Genomic DNA, 27,884 nt, shown 5'->3' on the forward strand with positions numbered 1-27,884 from the left:
ACTATCCCTGTATCAGGGGCAACCTTTTCACCAAGACAAACTGACTTCTAGAAAGCCAGACAGTTAGCCCCTTTATTTAGACTGGTTTCACCAGAATTTGCCTGTAATAATTCTTGCCATTAAGCATAATTTACCCATGAAGATACAGGAGAACACAGTCTTGATTCCACAGCATTCAAACATTGCTCTGGAACACAGCTTTGGAGAAAGCAATTGTCAAAAACACTGGAGAGAAAAATGGATGTGTCTCCAGTCTATTAAGATGAGATATACAACTAGCGTAGGTTAAAATCCCTTAGAACCCCTTTTGTCCCACACACCAGTGACCATAACAAAGGCTGGTGGCAGGGAGATGTCCTACTTCTACACTGGGATACAGCCATCAACAGCTCCTGCCTGCCCGCATCCCCATGGGTCACCAGCCACCTCCACTCAGAGGTCTGTAGTGTTTTGAAAATAGAACAAAAAGCAATGTGGTCAGGCTCTGCCTTATGAAGGAACAGCTATTTCCTCTTCAATTACCCTTCTACTTCTGCCAAATTTATACCAGGCAACTCTGTACCTAAAATTTTACAAGAGCTTTATTTTATTTATTCCATCATTCTGTATTGCTCCTTACTCCCTCCTGGCTTTTCATCTGGATCTACTACAAGCATATGAAGGCTAAAGGAGTCTGGAAAAACAATCAATCTCAACAAGATCAGATCAGATCTTTGATTGATGCTCCAATCCAAAATTTGATGGAAACTTACTCTTTCTTCATGGATTGCATTTTATTAGGCAGATACCACAAAGGCAAGAGGTCTCCTAGTGACTGTCTCGTCCCTCTTGAAAGAGGGACTGTGACTAACAAAAAACATTTAAAATCTGTGTTAGAAGGTTGATAAAAAAAGAAATACCACCAAAAGCATTAAGTATGAGGCAAACCCTGAAAGACTGGAGGGTTTCTCAAAAGCCTGAATACTGGATGATAATATTAATAGAGCATGGTAGAGATCAACATCTAAGACAGCTCCTCAGTCTGAAGGACATACAGCCTAAAAATACACTGAAATGAAAGCAAAGGAAATTGAGGAAGTATTTTTATATTTTTGGTTACTTTTTGAATTTTATTTTTAGCCCTGAGTTTTGCTTCCTAATCACTCCTACTTGTTTAGTTTACTGACTGTATTACCAAGTTACATATTACTAATCCGTAACTGAATTATATTACTGACTTGGGAATATATATGTTGCACTGTGTACTGATGCACCGATTCCCATGGGTACAAACATGTTCATGTAACAAGCAGACAGCTGCAAGTCTTCAGCTGCTGTAGACCTGTCACAATTCCACTTTGTTTTTCCCTTTAAGAAAATAATCTAGAATCATTCGCAACCTGAGAGTTTAGACAGTGAAAGCTGTATTACAAGCCATACTGAAACCTAAAAACGTCTACTTACCAGAAGGCAAAGCAAAGCAAGGACAGAGCAGGCTCTCCATGAAGCCTAGGAACATTCAACCCCCCACCGCTGTTATTTCTACTGAAGTTCTAGAAACAAAAGCTACAATTTTCACAAGCCCTTAAGCGATTTAAGATTCATTAACATTCACTGCAATAGGATTTCAGCTCCTAAACCTCAAGTTCTTCTGAAAATGTTGCCCATACATTTTTAATGCAAAGACAAGCTTATATTAGGCAGGAATGCACGGCTTAGCAAAATGCATGCCACAACCAAGATGTTTTAATGCTCTGTCCTCAAGAGGACCTTAATGAAGACACACTGGTAAATGCAATTAGAAAACACTAATCAACATGTGTACATCTCAACTGCTGGCAACAGCATCTCTATGGATACTGCTTGCAGGTCTAAGAGACCCCAAAATAGGACTTAGCTGAACATCAGTTTCTACCTCCATCATTAGAAACATTAGCTTATTGCAACCTAACGGTGTTTTTATCTTAAAAACTGAACTGGATTAGTAATAAAGAAAAAATTTATGTCATTTCTACAATTCACCTGTAAGTCAGCAGCCTGATGACTGATCAGTGTACCACATTGATAGTGCTTACGTAAATAATCTTTCCATAAAACACAGGCATTCTTCTGTAACATACCTGTGGCAGACAAAGTTAAAACGAATTACTCTGAAGTAATATGGCCATTACCATCTTAAAGGTCATGAACAGATAGCAAGAGTTGAAGAATTAAGAAATTTCTGGTGGAAAAGTGATCAGAAATGACCTTCTAGTATGCAGAAGCAGCTGTTTACTCTTGGCAGTCTCATAAAAGAAGCATCTACAGAATGGCTTAAATGAGAATAAGTTTTAGTGTACTGTATCGGATAGTTCAGTAACCCTTAAATTCCAACAATCTCATGCATAAAAGCTTCTCTGCTAAGCTCAATGAGCCATGACCACAGTTTAATAATATTTTATTCGTCAATACAGGACAAAATATCAAGTACATATGCACGTATCTGTCACAGGTCAGGCTAACATATCCTAATGGTTTATCCTGGATGCAGATTATTAATCTCTGTACTAAGGGAGGGAAATATGCCACAGGCCAAATCAAACACCCTCCTTATTCCAATTACTAAGATGCCTGCTAAAATTTCCACATGAAATATTCAAATTCACCAGATTCTTATTCAAATCAACAAACATACCCTGAACACCAAGAAGCTAAAAATCTTTCAAAACTCCTCTTAAAAACAAAGTGAACAGACCATGGATAACAATACTCCTGGTTAAGACGCAGTTCTGCTAATGCACCCAACAGGAGCCATGCTGACCTCAGCCCCTGCTCAGACACAGGCGCTTAGGGACAGGGTGGCACCCAGGCCATCCTGGCTATCCTGACTCAAAAGCCATACGTTACATTTTGCTTAGATGTCAACAGGTAACCCCCAAACTGGCAGCATTATTAGAGATTACTAGGCAGAAATATCCCAACAGCCTGAATATGTAAGAACAGCTTACTTATTTTGGCTTTTTAAATGCTAACCAAGTTACTGCGCTTTCTATTGGCTAGATTTCCCTTACAATACCCAGCAGTCATAGGCAGACTCTTTAATAGAGCTGGATTCTCTCCATCTGTGTTTCACCTCCAAGAAGAACTTGGGGGAAGGAAGTGATATTGCATCATTATTAAAACTAATATATCACCTAAGCATCCCTGACTGCTGAGGCATTCAGCCTAGGCATCCTGGTCCAGCCTGGTGTTGGAATGCTGGAGGAGAACATGGCTCCTGCAGCGGCTGCAATGGCTACGTATGGCTGCAAAGCTTCTTGATAATCACAAAAAAACATTACACAAGTAATGTTCATTTTTGCATATAGCAAAGATTAACGATGGAAGTTAAATTCAACATTTCTACCCCAGTGAACATCTACATTTGTGAACACTTCCTTCAGTAGTTGGGTAATGACAAGTACAGAGAATTAAAAAAAAAAAGACTCTAAAAATATACTACTCTTTTCCCCTGGATTAGCGTGTCTACAGTTAAATATAAACTGTGCTCCATAAATTATAAAACACAATGTCAATTTCTGAAGTGCACTCCGGAATCTCTCACAGAGCACACGAAATACAGAATATTTTTTTCCTGGCCCAGTTTAGTCTAAAGAACAATATGTCACTGTGCTAGATCATGGAGCTAGTCCCCATCAATGGTCACACTAAAAATGGCCACAGCCACCACCGTAGCTTTCGCACTGAATTTTTCAGGACCCTCTGCATCAAGCAAAGAGATTAATTCCCTGAACAGCTGCTCTCACAGGAAGGGAATCAACAGCAACATTGCCACAGTATAGCTGGCACACACATATTAGGAAGCATTTCCAGCATTCACGCTTTCTGCTAAAAATCAACTTCCCCCTACTCATCTACTGCCAGTAACTTCATTTGGAACAAACATATACAGGGAACAGTATTAGAACTATTTTTATTTAAGGAGCATTTGTTTATGTGCATTATTACTTCTACAGTGTCGTGACTGTGCCTTCTGCTCTACAGATATAACAGCATGAGTCTTTGCCCACAAGTTCTTCTGCACATAGTAAAGCAAAAAGTCACTGACCACCATCTGAAGATAAGGATGACCAGTAGAAGATGAATAGAAGTACAGCAATTGACAGCCACATTTATAAACACTTAATCAAGTAAAAAACCAAATACCTCCGAGTATGTCTGATCCCAAATCCAAACACTTCACCACAGTAGTGACTTAACTGCATGAAATAACCTGTGTTTGAGTCATGAATTTTATATTATCTAACATCAAACTGCTGATGGCTATGGGAGGCTATGTGTCATCTTAGAAGGACTGAGAAAACACATGGCCTCCTCCCTAGATTAGTGTTCAACTCAGTAAAAAGGTGTGGTGGTAGTAAATCACACAGGCAGAATACTAACCTCTCAAACCAGAACTACTATGAAGAGGTTGACTACCATACACTTTAAGCACACAGACATCAAGAGTTTAAATTAATCCACATATTAAACAAAAAATCCCCACTGTGAAATTTTCTGAGGAAGTTTAGTCTACGAATAATAATTCTCAAATTCAAAAATATCAGGTTTGCTTTTAATAGCAGTAAAGAAATGTGGACTTCTGGCAACTGCCCTGGCCTGCAGCAGGAGAGACAAGGGAACAGAGTCAGTCCCTGGAATTCTATGTCCTTTCTGGACAATTAAGACATAACAGTACAAGAGCAGTCAGATCTACCTTAAATTATAAATTGTGATTATTGCTGTCTCTGCTAGTTTTCCAGTATGCAATAATGAAAGATTCGTAAGAGGAGGGAAAAGAAGGACAAGCTTCCTTCATCCCTCATGTTCCTACAAAAGCATTTCTACAGCACTCAACCTGGGAGTAAATACTTCGCAGTGCTCAGATAAAACAATCTGCTATTCCAGATAAGTGTGCATGCAATTACTGACCAAGACACAGGGCCCACGCACAGTGCAGTTACCTGCTCCAGCAGCAATCTTTTTGGTCTCTACATGGAGGGTCAGATGGGACATTCACACCAAACGTCCCTCTGGAAGCGAAAACCAGAGGGAGCTGTTTGGTTTTCCTTCCACAGCTCAGTGAACGCACCCAGGTACGCAGCAAAGTGGCTGGATCTGAAGGACTTATGCTACTGGAATGGCTCCAGTGGCATTGCTGCCCTCCGCCAACACCGAAAATCACTTACGTGGACACAGACACATTACGTGTGGAAACTTCTCGAAGCACTGTGAATGGCAGAACCACCTCCCTTAGTCATTTGTGTTTGTTTTGAAACAAACATACATTACCACACTGCCTCTACCTACAAGAGTTCTGAATGCTCAAAAGCCGTCAAACACACTACCATGCCGATTCCGAAAAATACTGGCATGTGGCTCCACACTGGGAAAAATACCAACCCACAATGTTTAAGAGCTTTTATAACAATAAAAAAGTTTAATATTAAAACAATGAAAAAATGAAACCAAGTATTTCCCCCCCCCCCGAATTCAAGGACATATAACTTCCTATCACAACAGCATCGCTGACGCAATTGCGTGTGCCTTAGCAACAAAGGCGTACTACAGAATTTTATATACATCATGACTCTAATGTCAAAGCCAGGCTTGTATTTTACTGTGCAACTAAACCATTTCCAGAGAGCATGCATAAAGATTTAGCCATTTTTTTATATTAGTTTTTTTCTGAATATTCTGTCTTTTCACCTCATTTAATTAATGACTCCTAACTGGTTCGCAGCATTTCCTGACTTACAGATTTTCATCATTAAGGTGGAAGTCCTCAAATAAGACACAGTCAATGGTAGAACAATAGGTAAGACAGGCTCTCAGCTTCCTCTCTACTTTTTGGGGCCCTAAAGAAGCAATAATGCATTAGGAGCTCCAAAACATTTAGGAAAAACATTGATTACAGTGACAGAAAATAAAGATCAACCTGATGCCGGTTCTATTAAGCTAATTCTTAATGAATGTATGCAGGCAATGTAAATGCTACAAATAAAAATGTTAGGTAGTTGCAAAAATTAATTGCATTATTATAATCTCATCTGAAAGCACTCAGTTTCTAACACTGATGTTCCAGTGCTATTGCAAACCTGGATACTTAAGTAAGTAAACAACAAACAAAAGGTCTCATCTTCAATGCCCCAAGCTATCATCCAAAACTGGTTATAATTAAAGGTGTGAACAACAGAGTAACAAACCTGCAAAGTCAAGGTTCTGAGAAATTAATGGGCATCACACCACTGCACCAGTTCAAATTTATCACTCATTATCTCCCCGACTAGCACAGTGCTGTTTCACATATTAGTACCTCCTTCTCTTTCCTCCAAGCCTTTCCTGCCTTTTCTAGACGGCTAATTTTAGACAATTACTGCCTCTGACACATTGAGACCTTTTCTCCCGCAAAGCTTTCTTCTTGCTGTAAAGCTAGTGACCTACAAAAGCTCCCCGCACCTAAAATATTCCAGTATTTTAGAAAGTAAAGATTGATCATTTGAAGGGAAAAAGCAAGCAAGCGAACAGTCTTTGTACATCCATTTCTCCAACATCCTCACTTTAAATTATCTCAAATAGTTAAATGTACTCAAATGCAAAGGCAAAGGAGAGGTACAGGTCCCCATTAAATGCTATTTTTGTTAGGATTGAAGCTATTACACTTGTTGAGTTGAATTGTTACACTTCTCCTTGCAAAATTCTTTAGAAACCGAAAAATGCGCCCTGCTTTTAAAGTTACTTGGAAGTCCTACGCTGCTGGTAACTGGACATTTACACAAACAACTGGAAAACATTACATTATGCAAACACTCTTTCCCTTCTCATACAAATCCTAGCATTTTCCCCAGTGTCCATTCAAACGAGAAGGGAAGATACACATGCATGAACACACACATAAAAATACATGCATACCCATCTCTTCCTCCGTCCTACTCTGAACGAAAAAAAAAGAGCAAGCGAGGGAGAGGAGTGCAATGGGGGAAGGGTAACTTTCCATCACAGATTAGCAAATTCTGCAAAACCTGGCCTATCCTTTACAGAGGTACCATGCTTCTGAACATCGTCTCACTTGCAAAAGGACTGTTTGTGCCCACTTCTCCCCCAAAACCCCAATGACATTGAAAAAATACTGCATTGCAGTATTTGCCAGTGCATCAGAGTGTATCCAGTTAGCTGTCCCACAGACAAACAAATGTACATTTTAATGTGTCCAGGCATGCAAATGAGTTGTCTAGTGGACACAGATTGCCAAAACAGACAAGTGGATTTGTTGAGTTATCTGAATCTCTCCCCCTCTCGCTATAATATTCTCTGCTGCTGCCCATTTCTTGCCTGGGGTGTTTGCTGAAATTATTTTGAAAGTGCAAGTTCCCAAAGAAAACAACAAAATCCCCTGCTAGAATATGGGACACAATCATACTTCATTTCTTTTTAAAAACCTCGGGGTGTGGAGTGGCTCCAGGTTATGTACCAACAGTATGAATTACACACAGAAAATAACCTGCATTTAATTAGTACACTCCCAGCATACCAAGTAGGAAGGTTGAGGAAAAAAATTCACTGTAACCTAGAAGATATTATTTCAAAAAAATTAATACATTAAATATATGTAAGACTAATGCAACTGGATTTTCTTTCAATAGAGTCACAATATTTAAAAGGACCAAATAAAGATGATGAAGACTACTCCACACCCATTCAAATGGGATTTTTAAGTATACCCCTTCCAGCTCTTGTAACCATCCTTTGTCACAACAGCTCAGGCTCACTTTGAGAGAGCTCAAAACGGTAAAATTAATAAAGAGGAAGAAAGCGAAGGAGGCAACCAAGCTAGACACAGGGATGCCTCTCCACTGTTGACTAACATGGGAACTTGATTAGTAGAGTACATGGGGATACGATTTTAAACTGATGGCTGGTATTCACGTTGCATCAATATCCAATTGTAGTATCTCATCCCTTCTGACTAGTAGTTCACCAAGAGAACAATTTTTTTAAAGAAACTATCATGTCTAAAGACAACTACATTTTCTCTACCTTTGTTTGAGCAGAAAGAGGTTTTAAGTTTTAACCTTTTAGTATTTGTAGCAATCTTAATTTCACTAACTTAATAGCTGTTTTTCTATATGGGGATATACAATGCAATCTTTTACATGCAAAAAGAAAATGTCATTTATGTACATGCAGGCTATATTCATTAATAAAATCTTAAAACAAAGAAAAGAGGAAGATTGGGGCAGGAACACGTGCGCCATAAAACAAGGGTTACATTATTTTTAAATCTTTGTAGAAACACCAAATTGAACAGAAAATGAAAATGTAACTACTAGCTGATGACTCTTAAAACAAACAATGCAGCTGTGTATAATAAAAGGCACCCTTATTTATTGTCATGGCTAAGTTAACAGATTTAGAACACTGTATCTCTGTTTTCAACAGAAGAAAAATTATTTTACTCTCACGTACAATTACAATGCATGTCAGAATACATCTCTGTGCACATGCACAGACTATAAAATATAAAATTTTTCACAGGCACACACACCCTCGAGATTCCTTGCCCCCCCAACATTGTAAAGCAGTGCAGTTGTCAGAGGGCCATTCAATTACTTCTTCACAGAAAGGACTGCAGCAGAAGCAATACTTAAAACAAAGCAAATTAAAAGGGGGATTTAATTTCTTTTTTATTCATATTTAAACTAAGCACTATCATTCCTGCTTCAATAAGCATTCCAAGTAACCCTGCACCAGAAAAAGGAAGAAAGTAAAAATATCCAAAAATCAGAAGACAGAAAGAAAGGCGTGTTCTATATTCTTGCTTTGCTTCTCCTTGTGCCTCCTGATGTGTGATAGATGAGTATTTTCTGGACAACCACATTTTTTGTATCTTTTACACTACCGTCTATCACTTACTAGTCTACTACGCTTTTCTAACACTTCTAGCACCAATAGTTATTTCCCATTATTGTTTGCCACTACAATAAGAGACCATCGCAATTAGTGAAATATTCAGCTGTGGTTTAAAAAGTAAAGTTGCCACAAGGAGCCTGACAGTGGAAGTGGATATTGCTCCAGCAGATACATAATAAGACTGTGGCTAAAGGTGGGGCTGGAGACACAGAGAAGAATAATCTCATTATTTTTGTAAATTCTGCTCAGTGCATAAACCCTAGGATATGGTGAACTCCCCTGAACTGATTATTCTGCCATATAACCATCTGATTTTGTAAAAATACCAATATCACTTAACACAAAATCACTGCTTAGGGTAAATTCATTCTACCTACTGTTCTCATAGGGACATTTGCTGGAAAATTCTAAGAAATGATTTGCAGAAGCTATCAGCTGTGGGAGTTCACTATTATACCTCTGTCAACTTCATTCAATATAATTTACATTTTTTTTTATACTGCCTCACAGGATTCCTTGCAATTTTTTGCACGTACAATTTCACAGCAGGGAGGGGGAAGGAGAAAAAAAAGAAAGATAACCCTCTTTTGCAGAAGAGAAAGAACAGATGCTTAAAACCAGATTTCTAGAAATCACTGTAAGCCTGAGCCAGAAATGTAATTAACACCTATTTATAAAGAATAATTAAAGTTGTGACTGCCACAAAGAACAGCAGAGATAATCGAGGTAGCCCCTGCTTTTTTTTTTTTTTAGATTTTTTTTTTTTTTTTTTACACTGTTTGCAGTATTCCCACATGATTGCCACCTGCTCCCCCACTCAGCTTCCCCTATGCTCGTTTCCCCGGCAACCTTTCATTGGCTTTTCCTCCCAGCTATCGCTTTCAGTTCGGCTGCTCAGTCTAATCTTATTTGTTTTACACCCATCAAAACAAGCAGCTAGACAAAGACAATCCTGTAAGAATGGGAAAAGACCGTCGCTTTGTTTCCCTGTTATAATAAATATCCGTGGCAAAAGTCTGCAAAACGTTAAATTAAGGGAAGGGGGGACCCCCACACCCCCGCACCCCCCAGCATCCCATGGGGCTGGCAGGAGGGATGGGTATTGTGCGGGTTTGGTCCCAGCCCCCACCCCGGGTCGCCCCGCTCGGCACAGCCCAGAGTCCCCGGCAGTTGTATTTGATCATGCCATTTTGCACAATCTGTAAGGAAAGCACAAAAGAGGGGACGAGACGAGCACGTCCGGGCTCCTCTGCCAGGAGAATATAGTCTAAAAATAGAAATACTATTTTTCACATAAATGGCTTTGACTTCTCCTGGCATTTAAAAAAGCACAAAACAACACAGCTCCCCCCACCCCCCCAGCCCCCACCCCGACACAAAAAAACACACCCTTCCATCCACCCATCCATCCATCCATCCTCTACAGCACCGGCTCCATAGGAAACGCAATACCTGAATTTTAGAGGCGATTATTAGGTTTGTATTTAAGGCTGGTGTAATACAAACGGAGATTAAAAGGCATCATCGGCTGCCTGATCTGCCAGGCACATGCGGTACAATGACACCGTGACTGTCAGCAGAGACCATCCTCGCTCAACTGAAATGCAACGTTCAATGGAAACGCTGTGAAGTGCCATCACAGTTAGATACGTTAAATAGATATATAGATATATATACACACACAGGCAGACATATCCCACAAAAAATAAACAAGGCTCTCTAATTTTATTTTATGACTCACAATCCGCCACCCCGAACAAAAGAAATTCACGAGGCACGCGAGAAGCGAGACAAAACCCCATAAGCAGGCTCTCCCCGTTCACTTACCATTTTCAAGCCATTCCACTCCATCTGTGATCACAAAGATGGACCCTTACAGCCCCTCACAGAGTCAAAAGCAAAAAGAGCGTTATGTAAAAGCTGACATTCCTTCTTACAGCGCTGCTGCCCAACGATGCAACAAAACCGACATATACTAGGCACTGCAACACATACAAGCCTCCTCCTCTTTTTATGAGGTCATGACAGGAAACTCTTTGAAATACAATATGCAGCATTTACTGAAGCTCATATAAATCACCCTCTTTTAAAATTACCATACCTATTGCGCAGTCCACCAAAAGAAAATTACCAATCTCGAGGCTTTCCCACCCCCCCTCCCCCCCCCCCCCCCCCCAGGATTTTGCTCTGCATTTGTATCTCCAAAATGTCAATGTGGAAATTAACTCCCCCCCCACCTCCACCACTTAAAAAAAAAAAAAAAAAAAAAAAAGCCTCTTCCTCCTTTTGCATTTCAGTTAGCCACGTACCAGCCTTGCATTAGAAATGAGCTTTTTTCTTTATTCTGAGAGAAATTGCAATTACCTTAAAATGACAAAGTACATCCTTTATTAAAGGATACGCACACATTAAATATGAAAGAGAGAGAGAGAGAGAGAGGGGGAGAGAGAAAGGGAGGGGGGAAAGGGAGAGATCATGTACAAACAAATCAGTAGCAGAAAACTAAATTCATGTGAAAACACAGACTGAGAATGATGCAGATTCGGGGAAAATCTGTATGTTAGCTTCTATATCTACCTCTATATATATAAACCCGCTACAATCCGATTTTAAATCTACTAATACCTACCATAACCATTCTTAATGGCAAATATTGGGTCTTGAAAGGCTTCAACTCTTCTACAGATTTGCTAAGGTTTCAGGGAATTATTTTTATTATTATTTTTTAAAGATCCACAAAGCACAGTGCTAGACGTTTGTGCAGCGCGAATAATAATATTAATAATAATAAATTTTCTATTATTTTTTCTTTTTCTTTTTTTTTAAAAATCAGGTACCGCTGTCCCCGTGCGGCAGCCCCCGGCGGCGGGCGGAGCGGCGCGGAGCCCTGCTGGAACTGGCTGCCGGCGTCTCCCCTTTACATCCATTTATGGGACCATCTGTCAGCGGCGGGCGGGCGCTGATTGGCCGCCGCCGCGCGGGGAGGCGTTGCGACATCAGGTGCTATTGAAATTAGCCGCTGCCAGATTGACAATGTTAATGATTTGGTGACCTCTACAACAACAGAGACCAGATTTCTGAACTGCTGCTTGTGTCTAGTAATTAAGGCCCGGTTGAAGAAACAACACGCATCCCTGTATTTTTAATTTTTTAAAAAATATTTTATTTTTTTCATTTTATTTTTTTTTTTTTACCTCTTCCCACCCCACCGGCGCACTCGGCCGCAGCGATGTCATACCTCGGCCATGCTTCAGTGCCTACATCTTCTTACCTCCTGCACACCCGGCTCCCAGGTCCGGCGTATTTTAACCACCTTATCTTTTTCGACAGTTGCTTTCCGGAGAAATGCATATTTAATGATCTGCCTCTAGGCTTAAAGGCACAACAAAAGCACTTCGACATGCATTTAAAGCTGCATTTATTTTCAGGTACTATTGATCTTAATAATCAACCCATCTCTCCTTCCTTCGGCCCTGTGAGTGTTGTTTGCCTTTTCTTTTTTTTTTTTTAAATACGTATTTTTAGAAGTGGATTTGATATTGCTGCCACTTGATGCTGTCTAAGGCACAGCAGACACCTATTTATCAGAGCACTCTCCCCGAACGACAGTAGTATTTCAGAATTATTTCACCACCTTGCTTCATTATTCTTCAGCTCTACAGGAAATAAAATGATGGCAAACTTTGGGCATTTAAAAGAAATTTTTTTTCCAGCCCTAGAGAGGAACGTGCTTAACTTAACAATGCACACTCATTAATCCTCCACTTGCTGCCACCAACAAACTAACAAAACTTCACTTCCAAACAACAATATTCTACCGCCTCCCAAGCATGGCAAGTTAATTAAAAATTCTCACAAGTTAGGAAGCATTCCTTTATCTTACTTGGAGTTATTTTCCTAAAGCACATTTTGGCAAAAGTAACAAGGCATGGCATCCTGTAATTGCAACTAACCTTGAATTTATGTTCACATCCACCAAAGCGACTGAGTATTACTCCATTAACATACGTACGAATCATTTAATTTTACCATTCACACATTTATTTCAACAGTCAAGTAAGTTTTTTTAAAAATTCAGTATCATTGCAAGCATTTTTAAACCTAAGAGCTAAAAACGGAGAAAGCTAGGATGGGCCACGTTATAAGCTCACTTAGCTTTCCTGGAGAAAGATAACCTAGCTACAAACCACCAAAACCATTCTCAAAAATATGTAATCAGATAATCATTGTTCTGGAAGTTTTTTGGGTTTTTTTTTTATATGTATAAACATGCCCTCCAAACTACTAAGCTCTGAGCTGGCATTCTGTGCATTTTAAATTTCCTTAAACCACAGACACACTCAAACACACACACAGACTAAACACACCAGTAAAACCTATGAAATACAGGAAGCATACAAAATCTAGCTACAAACAGACCAAGCAAAGAGAAAAATCACACTTAAAAGACATCATACAATCTATTTGTGGAATGAGCACTGAATTCAATTAAAATACGAACAATGTAAAAGGCTGCAGAGGATTTCTCTCACCATGCATCTTTTTGAGCACATTTGTAGCTTGGTCAAAACTAGTAAAGATTAAACTAGCTCCTAAGATAGATCTCCTAGCTCAAGTGATCTATTAGACTGAACACACAGGCATAAAAATGCTACACAGCTAGTATATTACCATACATTCTTGTGCAAATATACATTGAATATTAAAGTTAGATTTGTAATGCAAATTTTTACTCAAGGTCTCTTCAGGGGTTAACACCACCAAAGAAGGCATCCAGAAATTATTTTAAAGTCTTTTCAACTTCAGCCTACTTTGTTACTATAAATTCTTATGAATATCAAAAGATTCAGCCATTTTTCTGAAACGACAATTGCACGCTGCTCCTCTGAAAAATTAGCTATCTTATCAGTCTTATAAACCCAGGTACTCTGCACACTGACCACTGTCCCCAAAAGCACCCCACACATGCAGTCTTTCCGAGGAACGCTAAAACAAACGCTCAAACACCCTCAGAGGCCTCTGTCTAAAGACAAAGGCAGAATCCTATTGTTGAAAAAGTCAACCTTATTCTCATGTTTCCAATAGTACTATTTATCTTTCAGGGTAAGGGACTGACCACCGCATCACGGTTGTGACATTTGTAAAGCATCAGATTCTCTATACAGTCTCTCCAGCATCAGCCAGCAAGCCCCTGAGCAAAGCATATTTTTAATGCAATCTTCCATCCCCACAAAAAGAAACTTGTCTTAAACAGCTAATCCAATATCAAAATGAAATCACAGGGTTGTTTCCCAGCCCCCCCTCCTTCTCCTTACCATAAATGAGCAGTTTCTTGACTCATTAATGACAGTTTCCCTTAAAAGAAGTGATCTCATATCACTGAGCCCCTCTCCACCACGCATACATCCCAAAGGTTGCGGGTATCTTAGCATCAGTAGCCGCTAGCAAGCTCTCTCATACAGAGCCCAGATGGACTATACCAGAAGCCAATTCAGCGTTAATAACTACCTACTCTGTGCAGTTTAGAAGCCTTACGTGGCATAATGTCCTAGGCAACAGCAGCCGATTGAAACCGCAAATAAAAGACAACCCAATTCTCAAAAGCATCAAAAGAAAAAAACATAAATTGAAGAATGATTTTTTAAAAAATCTCTTACTTTCCTAAGATTAAACTGAATCCTTCACAAACATATGAAAAAGGAGAAAAAACAGATGCTGCCCAGAGAAAGTGACAAAATATTACCTCATTATTTAACAAAGCAGCATTAAGCGTCCTGCTGATTTCAAACATCTTGCCACAGATTTTGGTTAAGAGAAACAGAAAGAATCCTTTGCAAGCCCTCTGTCTGCAAAGGGTTCTTCAATTTTCTTGCGCACAACAGAATAGTCAATATGTTATTTCCCTAGAGTTCGCACATTAAAACATCTAGTCAGTAAGCTGAATTTTCCCCTTATCACACTGTAGACTCCTGTTATATGTACTGCTCTCTTTGCAAGATTAGCCTGCCCCAAACATGGCTGTTGTTTAAACTATTCTTTAAAGTAACAGTTCACTCCATAACCACCAGGTGGGCAGTGTACACAGATCCAAGTAACCATCTTAAAGATTTTTCTTGGAATAGCTGCCGGTTGCGATATACAGCATAAATGCCCCTATGCTTATCAAGCAGGAGGGGAAAAAAAAATTGCAGTTTTATGCCCTTTCCTCCCCAGAGGCAAGCCCACACACAAACCCCCTAAAAATCACTTAACTTTTACCACTGATTATTTTTTTTAAAGGGATCTTAAAATTTACACAGAAGCATTTCATTCAGCAAAAATGAACTAAAAGGTAAAATCCAATCAGTTCTGAGAACAAAGTGTAATTAAAAGGGAAAGCACGTCCATAGAAATGGTCTGTACTGCAGAAGAAACAAAATTAGCATTAAGTTCAGCACAACCATGTTCTTTCATGGAAGCACAAAATTCAGCACGTAAATAATTCACATGTGGGTAGAGTCTGTTAGAAAATATGAATTATACCTTCAAGCAAATTTGAAGACAACTTGATAAGATACTGCTATGACGTATTTTGGCTTCAATTCATTTATGAAGCCACTGTTGCACGCAACAGAGCACAAGACTAAAACAGACGGAAAGGATCCAGTTTTCAACTGCACCCAAGTCTCCAAAGTTATCAAACTGTCCCCATTCCTACATGTCTGTAAGCTATTTAAGTATTAGTTTTTTTGCGCTTTAAGGTCACATACCTCAAGGAATACTTGCATTACTATAAAAAAAAAAAAGAATCCACGCAACACTCTACAGCAGCACCCAGAGGCTTGAATGAGATTGGGATATTTGTGTTAGGTGCTGTACAAACACATCTGAAAAGTCATTTCATACTGAAGGATTTACAAACAACATTTACAAGACTGAAGCACAAAACAGAGGTGTGAGAAAGAACAATAAACAAAGAGCATCACATAATGTCTTTACCAGCTGGCATCAATTGCTGGAGAATTAAGACACCTCTGGCAACTACCTGTGCTAAAGCAGAACCCAAAAAGTTATTTAACGAGGTTAAAGAATAAATGCATTGTATGGACAAGGGCTTCTTCAGATTTATCACCTACAAAAGTACAATCACCTAATTCTTTCATTTATAGCAATCCTTGCTGAGTAAGTACATGCAGCGTAGTGATTTTCTTTGTTGGCCTTTAACTAATATTAAAGTGATGCAGTAATGACTTAACCTTCTTGAATATGTATTGAGTTTCAAGTCATCCCTTTTTATATGAGAAGAAAGGTTATTTGCATCGATTTCTGTTTGCATGAAATAAGCTTATTTTCTCATTCACCATATGCCTTGAACACTAATTAAAAGTGTCACTTTCTTCTAATGTAAAAACGTAATCATTTAGTAAATTAAGTATTCTTGGCTTTTTGGTCTTTGTGATAATCTATTTAAGGACTTTTTATTTCCAGGTAACTTCAGTGCTTTGATCACCACACACTCCTCTGACTTTAATAAAGAGAAATGTTTTATAAGTACACTTTTTTTTTTCAAAATAAAAAGAAAGAATCTGGAAGTGCATCTTTAAGGACCCACACTTCTCTTACCCTGAGGCAAATCCATCCAATCAATATGAAGCCATTCACATGCCACCATCTGCCAAGCTGTAGAGCAATGTGACTGGAACAGACCTCTTATAAAGCAGCAGTGGTCTCATTTTCAGTCTATTAGGGAAGCGCCAGAGCTCTCATGTGCAAGGACACAAAACTAACTCAAACCTTCTCACACCAGTTTCTCTGTGCACTGCTGCAGAACTCCTGTAATTTTTGCTGCTTGAGTTTTCACGCTAATCAAAGCAAGAGGGAGGAGAAAATGACAAGTAACAGCCCTATTTCACTGCAGTACAAAATAAAGAACTCAGTTTAATTCTATCCTAATATGATTATAGTAAACCATTTAAATGCTGCTGCCTGTGAACTACAACCTGGCATTTTCCATAACCTCATTTTCCACTCTTCCCGAGGACTAAACATTTACACCTAGAACTGTATTATTCATTTCTAAGACATTCCTATCAAAGTTAATATTTAATTCTGATCAAAGAGTATTTTGTTGTTTGACAGATGGGAGGGTGCAGGTGGATGATGAACAAAGGAGATGCATGCAAGAGAGTTAAGAGATGGATTTGAACTACAAAGTGATTTAATAGAAGGCAATGGGCTGGGAGAGGACATTACACAATCCAAGCACTAGGGTTTGCCCTATGCAGTAATTCAAGAACCTCTGCAGAAACAGCCTCCAGTTCAAGATACCACATCAACACTACCTTTAACAACACTTAGCTTACACACAGCCTTTTCATCACCTGATCTCATAATAATTTAAAATAACCTCTACATTCTATACCACCAGCAAATTCACTGCATTACTAACTAAAACAGAGCAACAGAAAGCAACATGAAGGGGTGCAAGCCCCTAATGAATGTACACAGAGAGAAGAAATGAAATATTTTAACCATCCATGAAGTAAGAAGCAAATGTGAAAAGCTAAATGTGCAATTCAGAGGTGGTGAAAGTCAAACGCAGGTGAAAAAGCTACAGCCAAATTGTTCGTTGCACTTAACCCAAAGCCAGACTTCAGGAAGAAACAACAGAAAATCAGTCCCATTAAGCAGACTGCCCTTCTCTGTATGTGTGTGCAGGAGACAGGATGGACCAGGGGAGGGAAAAACAATGGCTGGACAGGTTATTTACCTATTACAGTAAGGTTTTTTCCCCTCCTGTTGTTTGAACAGTTTACAATCAAGTGTATATATAAACATAGTTTATTTGGCTACTGAATAGTTTAAAAAACAGCCAGCAAAGTACACACCCTACCAACTGCCCTGTGGAAATTACGCACGAGTGGGTGACTATGACTGTTAGCACTGCATGACACTGAAAATCTTCCTCAGGAAGCTGCTCTTTAAGGTTAGTGAATTCATGTATTTGAGGAAAAGAAGTCAGATTAAGTTTTCACTACAAAATATGTAAGTCATGATACTCAAACACTACCCACAAAGAAAAAAAAGGCAAGACTGAAATACCATACACTTTTTGAGGAATTAGTAGGTGAAAAAGATGACTGACATGGTTTGGAGCTTTTTAGTTTCTTTTATTTTATGATCTTCTTGGGAACGCAGGGACCCTGCCCCTGCTGTGGACCCCACTGACAAGCTGTACAAGTACACTGCATCAAGCAGCAGAGCTATCTGGTGCACGGAGATTCTTCTTGATGCTAGGGAGATTAATATGCCACGGATCTACCTGGAAACACTATCACCTTTTTGACTGTGCCCAGGAAAAAAAAAATATTAGAAAAATCAAACTAGTAGATCTAGCTCCTTAAAGAGGTCGGGAATGGAAAGACGCTAGATGCAAAACCAGACAAAAAATTCCTCCTATATACTTGCAACCCTTAATGAGGAATTTAGATACATGAAGCTTAAGAAAGTAATCACAGTTCCCACAGAAATAACACTTCAGCTGCTTTTGCACAAATACACTATTTAATGTTGCTTGCCCACTTTCTCTTTCATGCCTTATGAGATGTGCTATTTGGATGCTGCATAGCTGCTCTAAGTATCACATACCAATTTTCCAAAGATGTGTATTTGCAAATCCCACTGTGGATACTTATGCTTGAATGCTGGGAGACTGGAAAAAAATTCTCCAGGGCACACCAGAACACAGAGGTTACAAAATGAATAGATGTAAATAGCTCTGATGGTGAGAGAAGTCTTAAGTGATAGGAACCACATCCTCATTTTCCAAACTGTGCCCAGAAAGCTGGGTATCTACACACATTTAGGCACGCATGTGTGTCAGTGAATCACAGGAAGCTTTTGCTGAGGTTAATGTCAGGGTACACACCTACCAGGGATGTGGGTCAGCATCTCTGCTACAATGCAGGAAGGATTTGGAGAAGATGATTCAGCACCTTCCCAGAATGTCCGAAGGCCCGTGATGTCCTTGGCACCTTAGCTCCTTGCTCCTCTTCTGTCTCCTAACTAATGTTTTGCAAAACACGGCATCCACTCAGTCACACAGTACATCTTGTCTGGCCAATTTTCAATACATTTTAAAGAACCCACAGTCAGTGCTGGAAGAGTGAAAAGCAAACTACAGTATACGCTAGGTAAACATGTTAATACAGCAGTAAGAGATACCAGCAATTCTTTTCTCCCTTCCCAGTTCTCTTACTTTTGGCTCAGGAATATATATTTCAGTGCTTTCAGTTCCCTGATTTTGTTTTCTTCCATTTAAATTTAGAGATGTTAAAACTTAGGGTGTCTGATGTTTAATCTAAATTCTACAGCTTGCTTTCCCATCACTACAAGCAGGATTCAACCCTACATACAGACAAGAGTTAAAATGTTTCTGCATTGCTATTTTGTATAATGCAGTTAGTAAAGTTTCAACTGAGCACAAATGAAGACTTTTCAAAGATTTATGACTGCATTTTTAAAATGTATTTACTTGTAAATAATGAAAGGACCTAGACACTGAAGAACTCTAGACTTACCAGGGAGATTTACATGAGATCAGCCATTTTTAATGTGCCTATGTATGAGCACAAAAACCCTCATAAAAAAATGTGAACAGGGTCTTTCAACAAGCATTGCCTAATTTTAGGAAAGTTGATGCATTCACTTTAAACTAATCTGTAATACAGTGTGCTATACACCTTGCACTCAGGCCAAATAATATCAATAACAAGAACAAAGATAAAAACCTGAAAGGGGGATTAATGTGCTGATGTTTCCAAGCTTTGAGACAGCGATCAGAAAAAGATCTGGGGAAGAGTATGAGGTGGCTGGATCAGAAGAGAGGTACAGCAGGAATCAAAACAGACCTACAAACAGCATGCAGAAGGGTTATGTCTCCTGCAACTTTGCAATTACATAGGAAGGATGCAGAACCAGGGAAGATACAAAAGAGAATAAAGACAACAAAAAGTATCAGAAGCTATTAATTATCCCAATTACTTCTTGTTAGAACCTCTGGCACTTACAAACAGTATTTTAGTAAGAGTAGGCAGAATGCAAGTAAGTATTACAATTTCACATATAAACCCCCCTCATAATCACATCTGGGCAAACCCTATAACGGAACCTATCCCCAAACCCAGGGTGCTTAAAAGGAGAAAGTTTAAAACTGCTTAACTGAATAAATCAAGCTTGCCTCATGCTCTGAAGTTTACACTTGTATTTGCAAGTCTCAGGGCTTGTGAAAAGCTTCCCATGTACATAATTTTATTCTACTCCTTGAGAAAAAAAGTTAAATAAGCTGCACCAATAAGGTACCCCAAAACTCAGCGATAAACAGCTCCCTCATGAACATGGCTCACACAACTCTCTAGTGCCTAATTCAAATTACAGAAGTGACAATTTTATAACCGTAAGGAGAACAAAGGTAAAATACAGAGAGGGTAGAAGTTAGAAAAAACCTGCATAGACACAGCATTTAAGAAAGAACCAATGCTAACTCTGAACTCTCCTTACTGACACACAAGTAGGAAGGTTCTAAAGAAAGGCAACTAAATAAGTTACCCGTGGCTCCTCTTTTTGCTCTCTACAGTTCACAGAGCTAGTGTCTTAGAATCTGGACGACCCCTGTCAGGAAGCCCTAAGGTTTTCCTGCCCAGATCTCACACATTTCCATATGCATTTATGGTTTTCTTCAAAATCTTCTTTGCAAAGTGTCAGATAAATCTTAGCAGATGATTTTTAGCTTCCTTTAAAATAGGGCAGATGAAGAACAATGGGTATTTTTAGCACCTTCTAAAAAAGGAAACACATTCAAAAATATGTTCAGCAGCTACAAAAATTGTTTGAAGCCTAACCTTCCTAATAAATATCTTTGGTTACAATTACTAAGCAATGCATATTTGGTGCTTGGGTTCCAAGGGATCTATCTGTACAGATGAGCTGGAGAAGTTGGTAGGTTAGGACCCAAGACAATTTACTTCTGTTCTGAACTGCCTCTTCCACAGCCACATGCTGTTAAGTTTTTCTCACTACTTCAGACCAACTTAACTCAATAGGCAGGAAAGAGAGGTGAAGCAGTAGGCCAGGCTGCTTTTGTTTTTACCAGTCTGTGGACAAAACCCATACATGACAGAGTGAGCTCTACCAGTCCAGGGGTAGCATGGATGAATTTACCTCACCTAAGATTATACATGTGCAGGGGAGCTCATCTCTCCAAAAACCCCCTTGCACAAGCAATTATGAGAAGTGGTCACTTCCAAGGCACAAGTCATCTGTTTTGCTCTAGAAACCTCTTCTGGAGTAAGATGAATCATGGTCTTGACTTCACTGGCTGTGTGTTAAGCAGATCTCCAGCAATGACCAAGGGAGCCTAGCTCAGGTAGGAAGTCCACCTTTGGTTAGACCAGTCCTACCACAGGTTGACCAGGTGTCCAAGGCAGATGGTCTCCAGTTGACGCTCACCTAGATGCAAGTAAGTTTACCTGAATTTTGGCAGCTCTTAACACCACAGTGTAATCTTTTCTGTAACTCAGCACAGCCATTCTTAAGTACAAGTAGTGATTCAAAGAAGGCAAGCTCCAGACAGTCCAGGGAACCAGACCACAGACTGAGACACAATGCCAACACTAAATGCACACATAACAGCTACACCAAGCAAATCTTCCAGGACTATGCTGGTCTGTATATGGGAAAGCCTAACATATCTGGAAGCACATAAGGCACATGTGCATCCTACCAACAGAAAAACCCACCAAGGCCTATTTCATGAACTCTACACTAGATGCTCTCTCTTCAGTAAGGGAAGCTTTGATTCTGGACCGTAACTACAAACAGCAGAAGCCTCAAGAAAAAAAAAAAGATTCTAGTACATCCAATTTATGACTGTTGGGAGAAGCAACAATCACAGCAAAACAGCTACTCTGAAAACCTATCCAGCTACAGGCCATCACCCTGAAGTTTAAGAATATTTTACTCCATTGCTTGAACATTTATATTCTTCCAGGCAGTTTTCCTGATGTTTTATAAGGATTCCCCAATGCAACAACAAATGATCTTTCTTTTAATAGTATCACTGGATGCACTGTAACCTGCATCTAGGGACATCCTGCTCTGCTCAGATAAAACTTAATTGTTCTGATATCGAACTATGAAGGAACTTTAAAACTCTCCTAATAAATGAAACAGGCCTCTATTTTTAACATTTTCCATAGCCCCAAAGCCTACATGAGCACACACACAAAAAAATAATCAAAGAAGTATTTCAAAAGAGCATGGATAACCAACATACACCTAGTGAACAAATAACATGTGACACCACTTAAAGTAAGATATTAGATATTTTTTCTGCTGTGGTAGAGGTCCTACTTCTGCAGGTAAAGGAAAACCAGAGATCAGTGATGACGTGAAACATTTTACAAAGAAAAATTCAACTGCTCGCAACAATTGGCAAAATCCCACAGCCTGTCTGTATTGTCTCTTTCCCCGGATTACTTCCTTCAGTTTCTACTACCTGAATCGTCTTTTGCCTTCTGTCAAAAGATCAGGCAGTACAGGTGCACGCCACAATATACCATGGTTTAGCAGTGGAAACTTCAGCTCATTACCTTTTTGGTTAATGGCACTATTTAAATTTAAGGCACAATGAAAATCAGTTAATCCCACTAACCTCACTGGTAACTGCAAGATGGTCAACATTGAGGAGGCGGCCAATTAGGCACTATCATCTGTTCAGGAAGACACCCTCTTCAGCTGCTTCAGAGACTATCCCAGGCTGCTGGGTTATGACATGACTATCTATTCCTGCCTTTGCCACTTCACAGCTGCCACATGCTAGGGCACAAAACCTTTGATGCTTAGGAGACTCCTACTAGCACGCAACACTCATCAGCTACCTGGACTACACACACCAAGCACCTTGTTTCTCTCTTTCTGTTGGCAACTATCAGGTCATCGTAAGTTTAAGACTCTGGCCTTCACCACGAAGAGCCTCCGTACACATAGCCTGTGCCCACAACACCACAGTCTACAAAAATGTCCATGATAAAGACTGCAGCTCTGCACATGTTGCTGACGGATGCAAATTTTCCTCAGGTTAGGAACTCCCTTAATCTCATCACTTGCTATCCATGTGGAAATCAGGGTCAACCTTTTCTTCTGTATCATGATAGTAATTTATTTTTTAAAAAAAAGATCTGTCAAAACTAGATGCTATTGCACAGATTTTGTAAGATTTTAAGTAATGAATGAAGGAAAAAAAACCACCTTGCAAATACAGTTACATCAACTATGCAAACCAAAGTAAGACCAGATACTAAAAATGAATGTTGGAAAAAAAACCTTTAAGTGTACACAGCAGTATTTTGCTCCAAATGCTTCCATAAGATCCTGACAGAAATAACTTTAAAAACATTGCCATCAGGCTTAATGAACACTTTATTTAAGAAACCAGAAAAAACTTCTTAATTTCTACACAAGAGACTGCTTGTAAGGTTCAGATTAAGATGGACAGGCCAGATGCTCTGGTGTACCCAGCTTGCTCATCAGCACTTTCACATCCTGTCCACAAACTCAGCCTAACCATTCTGCTAAAGTGTGACGCCTGAGCATCAAAACTGATGGGTTAACAGAAAGCAGACAAAAAAGCACATTGGCTGATGACAGCCCCATACCACAAGGGGATCCCAAATGCGTTGTTCAACACTACATAAGCAACATAACCTGGCAAAATTTCAAACAGGTTTCTAGTAGAATGATCTGCTGAGAACAGTATGAGATTCAGGGAGTAAGCAAGGAGGAAGGCCTGGGGCCATGCCACTGCCAGGTGTGCCCCTGGGTCTTGAGTGTCCAGATCAGTCCCACCTGCAGCTTCCACCACCCCTGGTCCAGGTACTCCATTTAAGCTCAGGGCTGGGCCACAGAGGTAAAAAAAAATATCCAACCTTTCACTTTGTAAGGAGACCACTTTACCCTTGAGAAAATGGATGGAAAAAGCAGACAACGGACCGCATACATCCAGCTGTAATCTCTGTAATACCCCTCTGGAGTACAAGGCTGGGATTTTTGACATCATAACCATTTACAGGGCAAGACTGTTATGTACAGTGACATGCACACAGATCCAAGAAGTGTCTGTACTACATGCAGCATACTAGTACTACAGATGATTCAACTATGTGGTTCCATAAGGGTAGTTGGTGCTGGGTGTTACTAACCCTGCTTCAGTACTCTGTTCAGCGAAGTATTCTCAGTAGCTAGACCATCTGTGTAAAGGGAACAACCTATGCCATCACAGCACACAGAGCCTGGGGCTGACCTTCATATTTACCTCCACATACCACCAGAGGACAGGAGGAGAGAAGTCTGGAACCAGTTTCTTTCCTTTCTGCTACCAGAAGAAGGTATGTGGGCTGGAAGGCAAGTTTCTCAGCCCTGCAGTCACATTGCCAGCTGCGGCAGATGTGGAGTGGCAAATTCTCTTCCTCCTAAGGTCCCACTGGTGAAGTGGGAAATTTAGCTGTGCTGTTAGTATTAAGATATCACAGGACTGACTTACTGGAAAGAAGAGAGGCTTCACAAATCATGTGAAAGAATAAAGTCTCCTGACATTATTCACAGCCAGTGTAAATTACTTGGACTGGAAAGTGCCCAGCATGATATGAAATTGCATTGCAAATATACGGTGTTTGCTGCTTTTGATCTTCTTGCTCCTTCCTCTGTATCACATATCTGCCAAGGGAAGCTATATACACCTACCTGGTAGACATTCCTGCAGATTCTTTCTACATACCTACACATAGGTCCTAGTCCTCTCTTTTTCTAGGCACACCATTCTTCCAGGATCTGCTCTTCTGCTCAAGAAATACCACATTCCCTCCCAAGAATGGAAAAAAGGCACAACAAACCACCCAAACCAACTTGCTCAATGCACTACTAACTTCAGAAAATGCTACTTTTGCCTTCTCTACCAATACCTTTTTCATCTGTGATTCCTTGGCCACTTTCATCTACTGTGTTTATTAATTTCATCTGACTACCACCATGTCAAAGCACAACTGCAGAGGACAGTCCTGGTACTGCCGTGAGCTCTGCACTTACATGAGAGCCTAAGAGCTCCAGTGAGCCAAGCACAAACCCCGGTGTGGAGGACAGTGAGAGGAAACTCACAAGGAGAAGCATCTGAATGAATAAAGTGGATGTTTTCCTTAGAGCAGTTAAGTTCAGCTATGAGTACATTAACAGAAAGGCCTGTATTGCAAACACCAACAGACAACACACAGCTCAATTCCACCAAAAAGTAAATTGCCTAGATTATTAGATGCTGCCTAGGATGTCAGTAAGTTTGTATACAAAGTGCTTTATCTCTTCTCATCATAGCATGGGTGAAATCTTCTCCCATATATCAAGGCTTCTAGCAGGAACCCTGTCCCATGGAAACAATGCTTCTCAAAGGTTTTGGTATTCAGTTTTACTGCTGTGCAATTCCCTTCTATCTAAGAGATGAGCTCAAATTAAGGCTCTTCACTGATGTTTGGTTTTGCAAAGCTTGTAATAGTTTAGCAACTTTGAAACTTCCACCTTTCTGTCATCCATTCAAGACTTGCCGGTGGGTTAGAAAGCTATTAAGCAAGGAATACATGACCAACAGACAAGCAGGATAGGATGAGGACTTTTTTTTTTTTAAGAAAACTAGGAAAAAAACCAAACAAAAGCTATTAAAAAACACATCTACTTGAATAAGGAACAAAGATTAAAAACTATTGGCAAGTGACAGACCTGGAAACAGGAGTCCGAGTATCACACCAGCTTTTTATCAAATCTTCTGTAAATGAAGCTTGCTAATCTTGGATCTAGAAACAGTAATAACCTCTCTAGCAAAGCCATGGGTGCTTCATACACCTCTGTAGCACAACCTGGACTGGAGCCACCAAACCCTGTTAGCACATCTCGTAAGCAGTGTAGCAGTCACTCTTCTGCAAACCCACAGGAGACTGCACACAAACAGCCACCACATAACTCATCATATCCCTTAACAAACTGAAGTAGATTAGCTGGGGTATTATTACTTCCATAAATTGGCATGCATGAGGAGGTGAGATAAGCCTTCTGTAACCTACAGCTAGGTCTACAGCAGAGGGTGGGCTTTAGGATCCTGTGTCTGGTAGCAGAATCTTCCCAGGAAGAGGTTTTGAAATTTTGTGGGCAGTGCACACAGGAGACAGGGAAGTTTTCTTTGCCGCAAGGGTGCCAGACCTTCTCTTTTGATCTAGAAATCTCCTCCAATAAAAAGTATTTCTATTAAACCATAACCATTTTTATATACCTTAGAAAATCTGGGGTTCTTGCATAACCAGTGAGCAACAGTTTAGCCAAAGGTTACTGCAACCAAAGAAACTGATAAGGATGTCAAAATGCATTAACTGGTGTCAAAAAACTTGCTAAAAGAAATCTGGAATTATGCATTTGTAGAAGAAAAACACAAAAGCATACACAGTGAACACACGTGTTGGGAAGGTCAGGAAATCCACTGTTTATATATCACCTATAAGAAAGCATCGGCATATAGGTATTTGTACTATAGCAAGCCAGTGTGCCGAACTGAAACCTGTCTAAAAACAAGGGCAGACAAACTTGCACAGCAGGAAGGTGCAAAGACTTTTTAGCTATACATTGCATGCAAGTATGGAGGACGATGGTTCATATAAAATCAACTGCGTTGGAAATAGTGCATGAAATCCCCGAAGTGACAAAACTACTAGTCAGTGAAGAAAATGAAAGGAGCCAAGTGGAAGAAATCAATCAAGAAGAAAAAGTAAGCTTTTTTTTTAATAAAGGCAGGCAAGAGGCCAGATAACATAGAGGGACACACATGGAGGGGAAAAAAACCCAACCAAACAAAAAAAAAACCACAAAAAAAGTATAGCTTTATCTAGAAGTACAGCAAGTGATAAATTTGATAATAAACTAGGAAGCAGGGACAGATTTGCTCCAAACTAAGGAATGACAGCAAGCAGTGAGGGATGCAAACAATTTTTCTTGCACTGGGAAAAAAAAAAAAAAAAATCTCCTAATGCAAATGGATGAGCTGATTAACAAAGCTTGCAGAGACTGTTGTGAAAGACGGTGAATGGAGAGAACCCGAGGGAGACACTAAGAGCATGTAAACCAAATCAGGGAGCAGCTGACTGCATTCAAAAGGCAGAGGCTACCGGAGCACTCAGAAATAAGAAAACAAGAATATAACCTAGGCTGCATGAAGCACCAGTAAACATACTGAAGTAGATGGCAATAGGAAGCATCTGTTCAACATAATTCTTAAACTGGAGAAGTATCAAGGGTTTTACAAATAATACTATTTTTATTATTAGTTTTTATAATCACAGGGAAGCACCAGCATGCTTATTTTTACTGAAGTCATACAAAATGCACATAGAAACTTGTTTTTCAGTACTAAAACCCAACTGTTTAAAGGTGGGAAAAATCCTTATTTTATGGAAATCCCAAACCCTGTCTCTCATACATTAACTTTAAATCATTATGGAAACAAAGGCTGCATATTTCCCCTATTGTGAAGATACAGAAGCATGTTACTTTCTTTGAAAATAGTTTACTATGTCAATGAAATTGCAGAGGCTTCTGTGCACTTCAGGGATTTCAAACATTGCATCAATTATCTGAATAAGTAATGAAAAGACATTATGAACAAAATGGTTCACCAAGCCTGGTTCACAAGTCAATTGTTTTTTGAATCCAGTAACATACTGTAATATTTGACATGTTGTTTCTTCTCATGAGAGGTTAGGATTTTTCTGTGGTTCTATGCCATACTCACTGCAAAGAGTTTGGGGAGAAAAAACAAGCTGATAAAAATATAAAAAGCTCCAAGTAGTACAACAGACATTAGATCCTCCACTATAACCCTCTTTCCACACCAAAAAACCCACTGGAACTGAAAC

The 27,884-nt window shown here is 39.6% G+C and overlaps 1 protein-coding gene across 13 annotated transcripts in view; it reads right to left on the reverse strand.

Moving 5' to 3' along the window:
• The window catches only part of ELAVL4 (ELAV like RNA binding protein 4), an 82,859-nt gene that overhangs the window by 50,646 nt on the left and 4,329 nt on the right, over positions 1-27,884 (reverse strand). For 2 of the 13 annotated variants that reach the window (XM_080407639.1, XM_080407638.1), the window contains exon 1: positions 14,223-14,644. The exons of 4 other annotated variants lie outside the window; for them this stretch is intronic. In XM_080407639.1, the coding sequence (XP_080263765.1) occupies positions 14,223-14,339 (117 nt within the window). In that variant the 5' untranslated portion in view covers positions 14,340-14,644. 7 more of the 13 variants (XM_080407640.1, XM_080407641.1, XM_080407632.1 and 4 more) reach the window with 7 other exon arrangements.

Source organism: Falco punctatus (genome assembly GCF_963210335.1).
Source record: "Falco punctatus genome assembly, chromosome: 11".
NCBI classification, from domain to species: Eukaryota; Metazoa; Chordata; class Aves; order Falconiformes; family Falconidae; genus Falco; species Falco punctatus.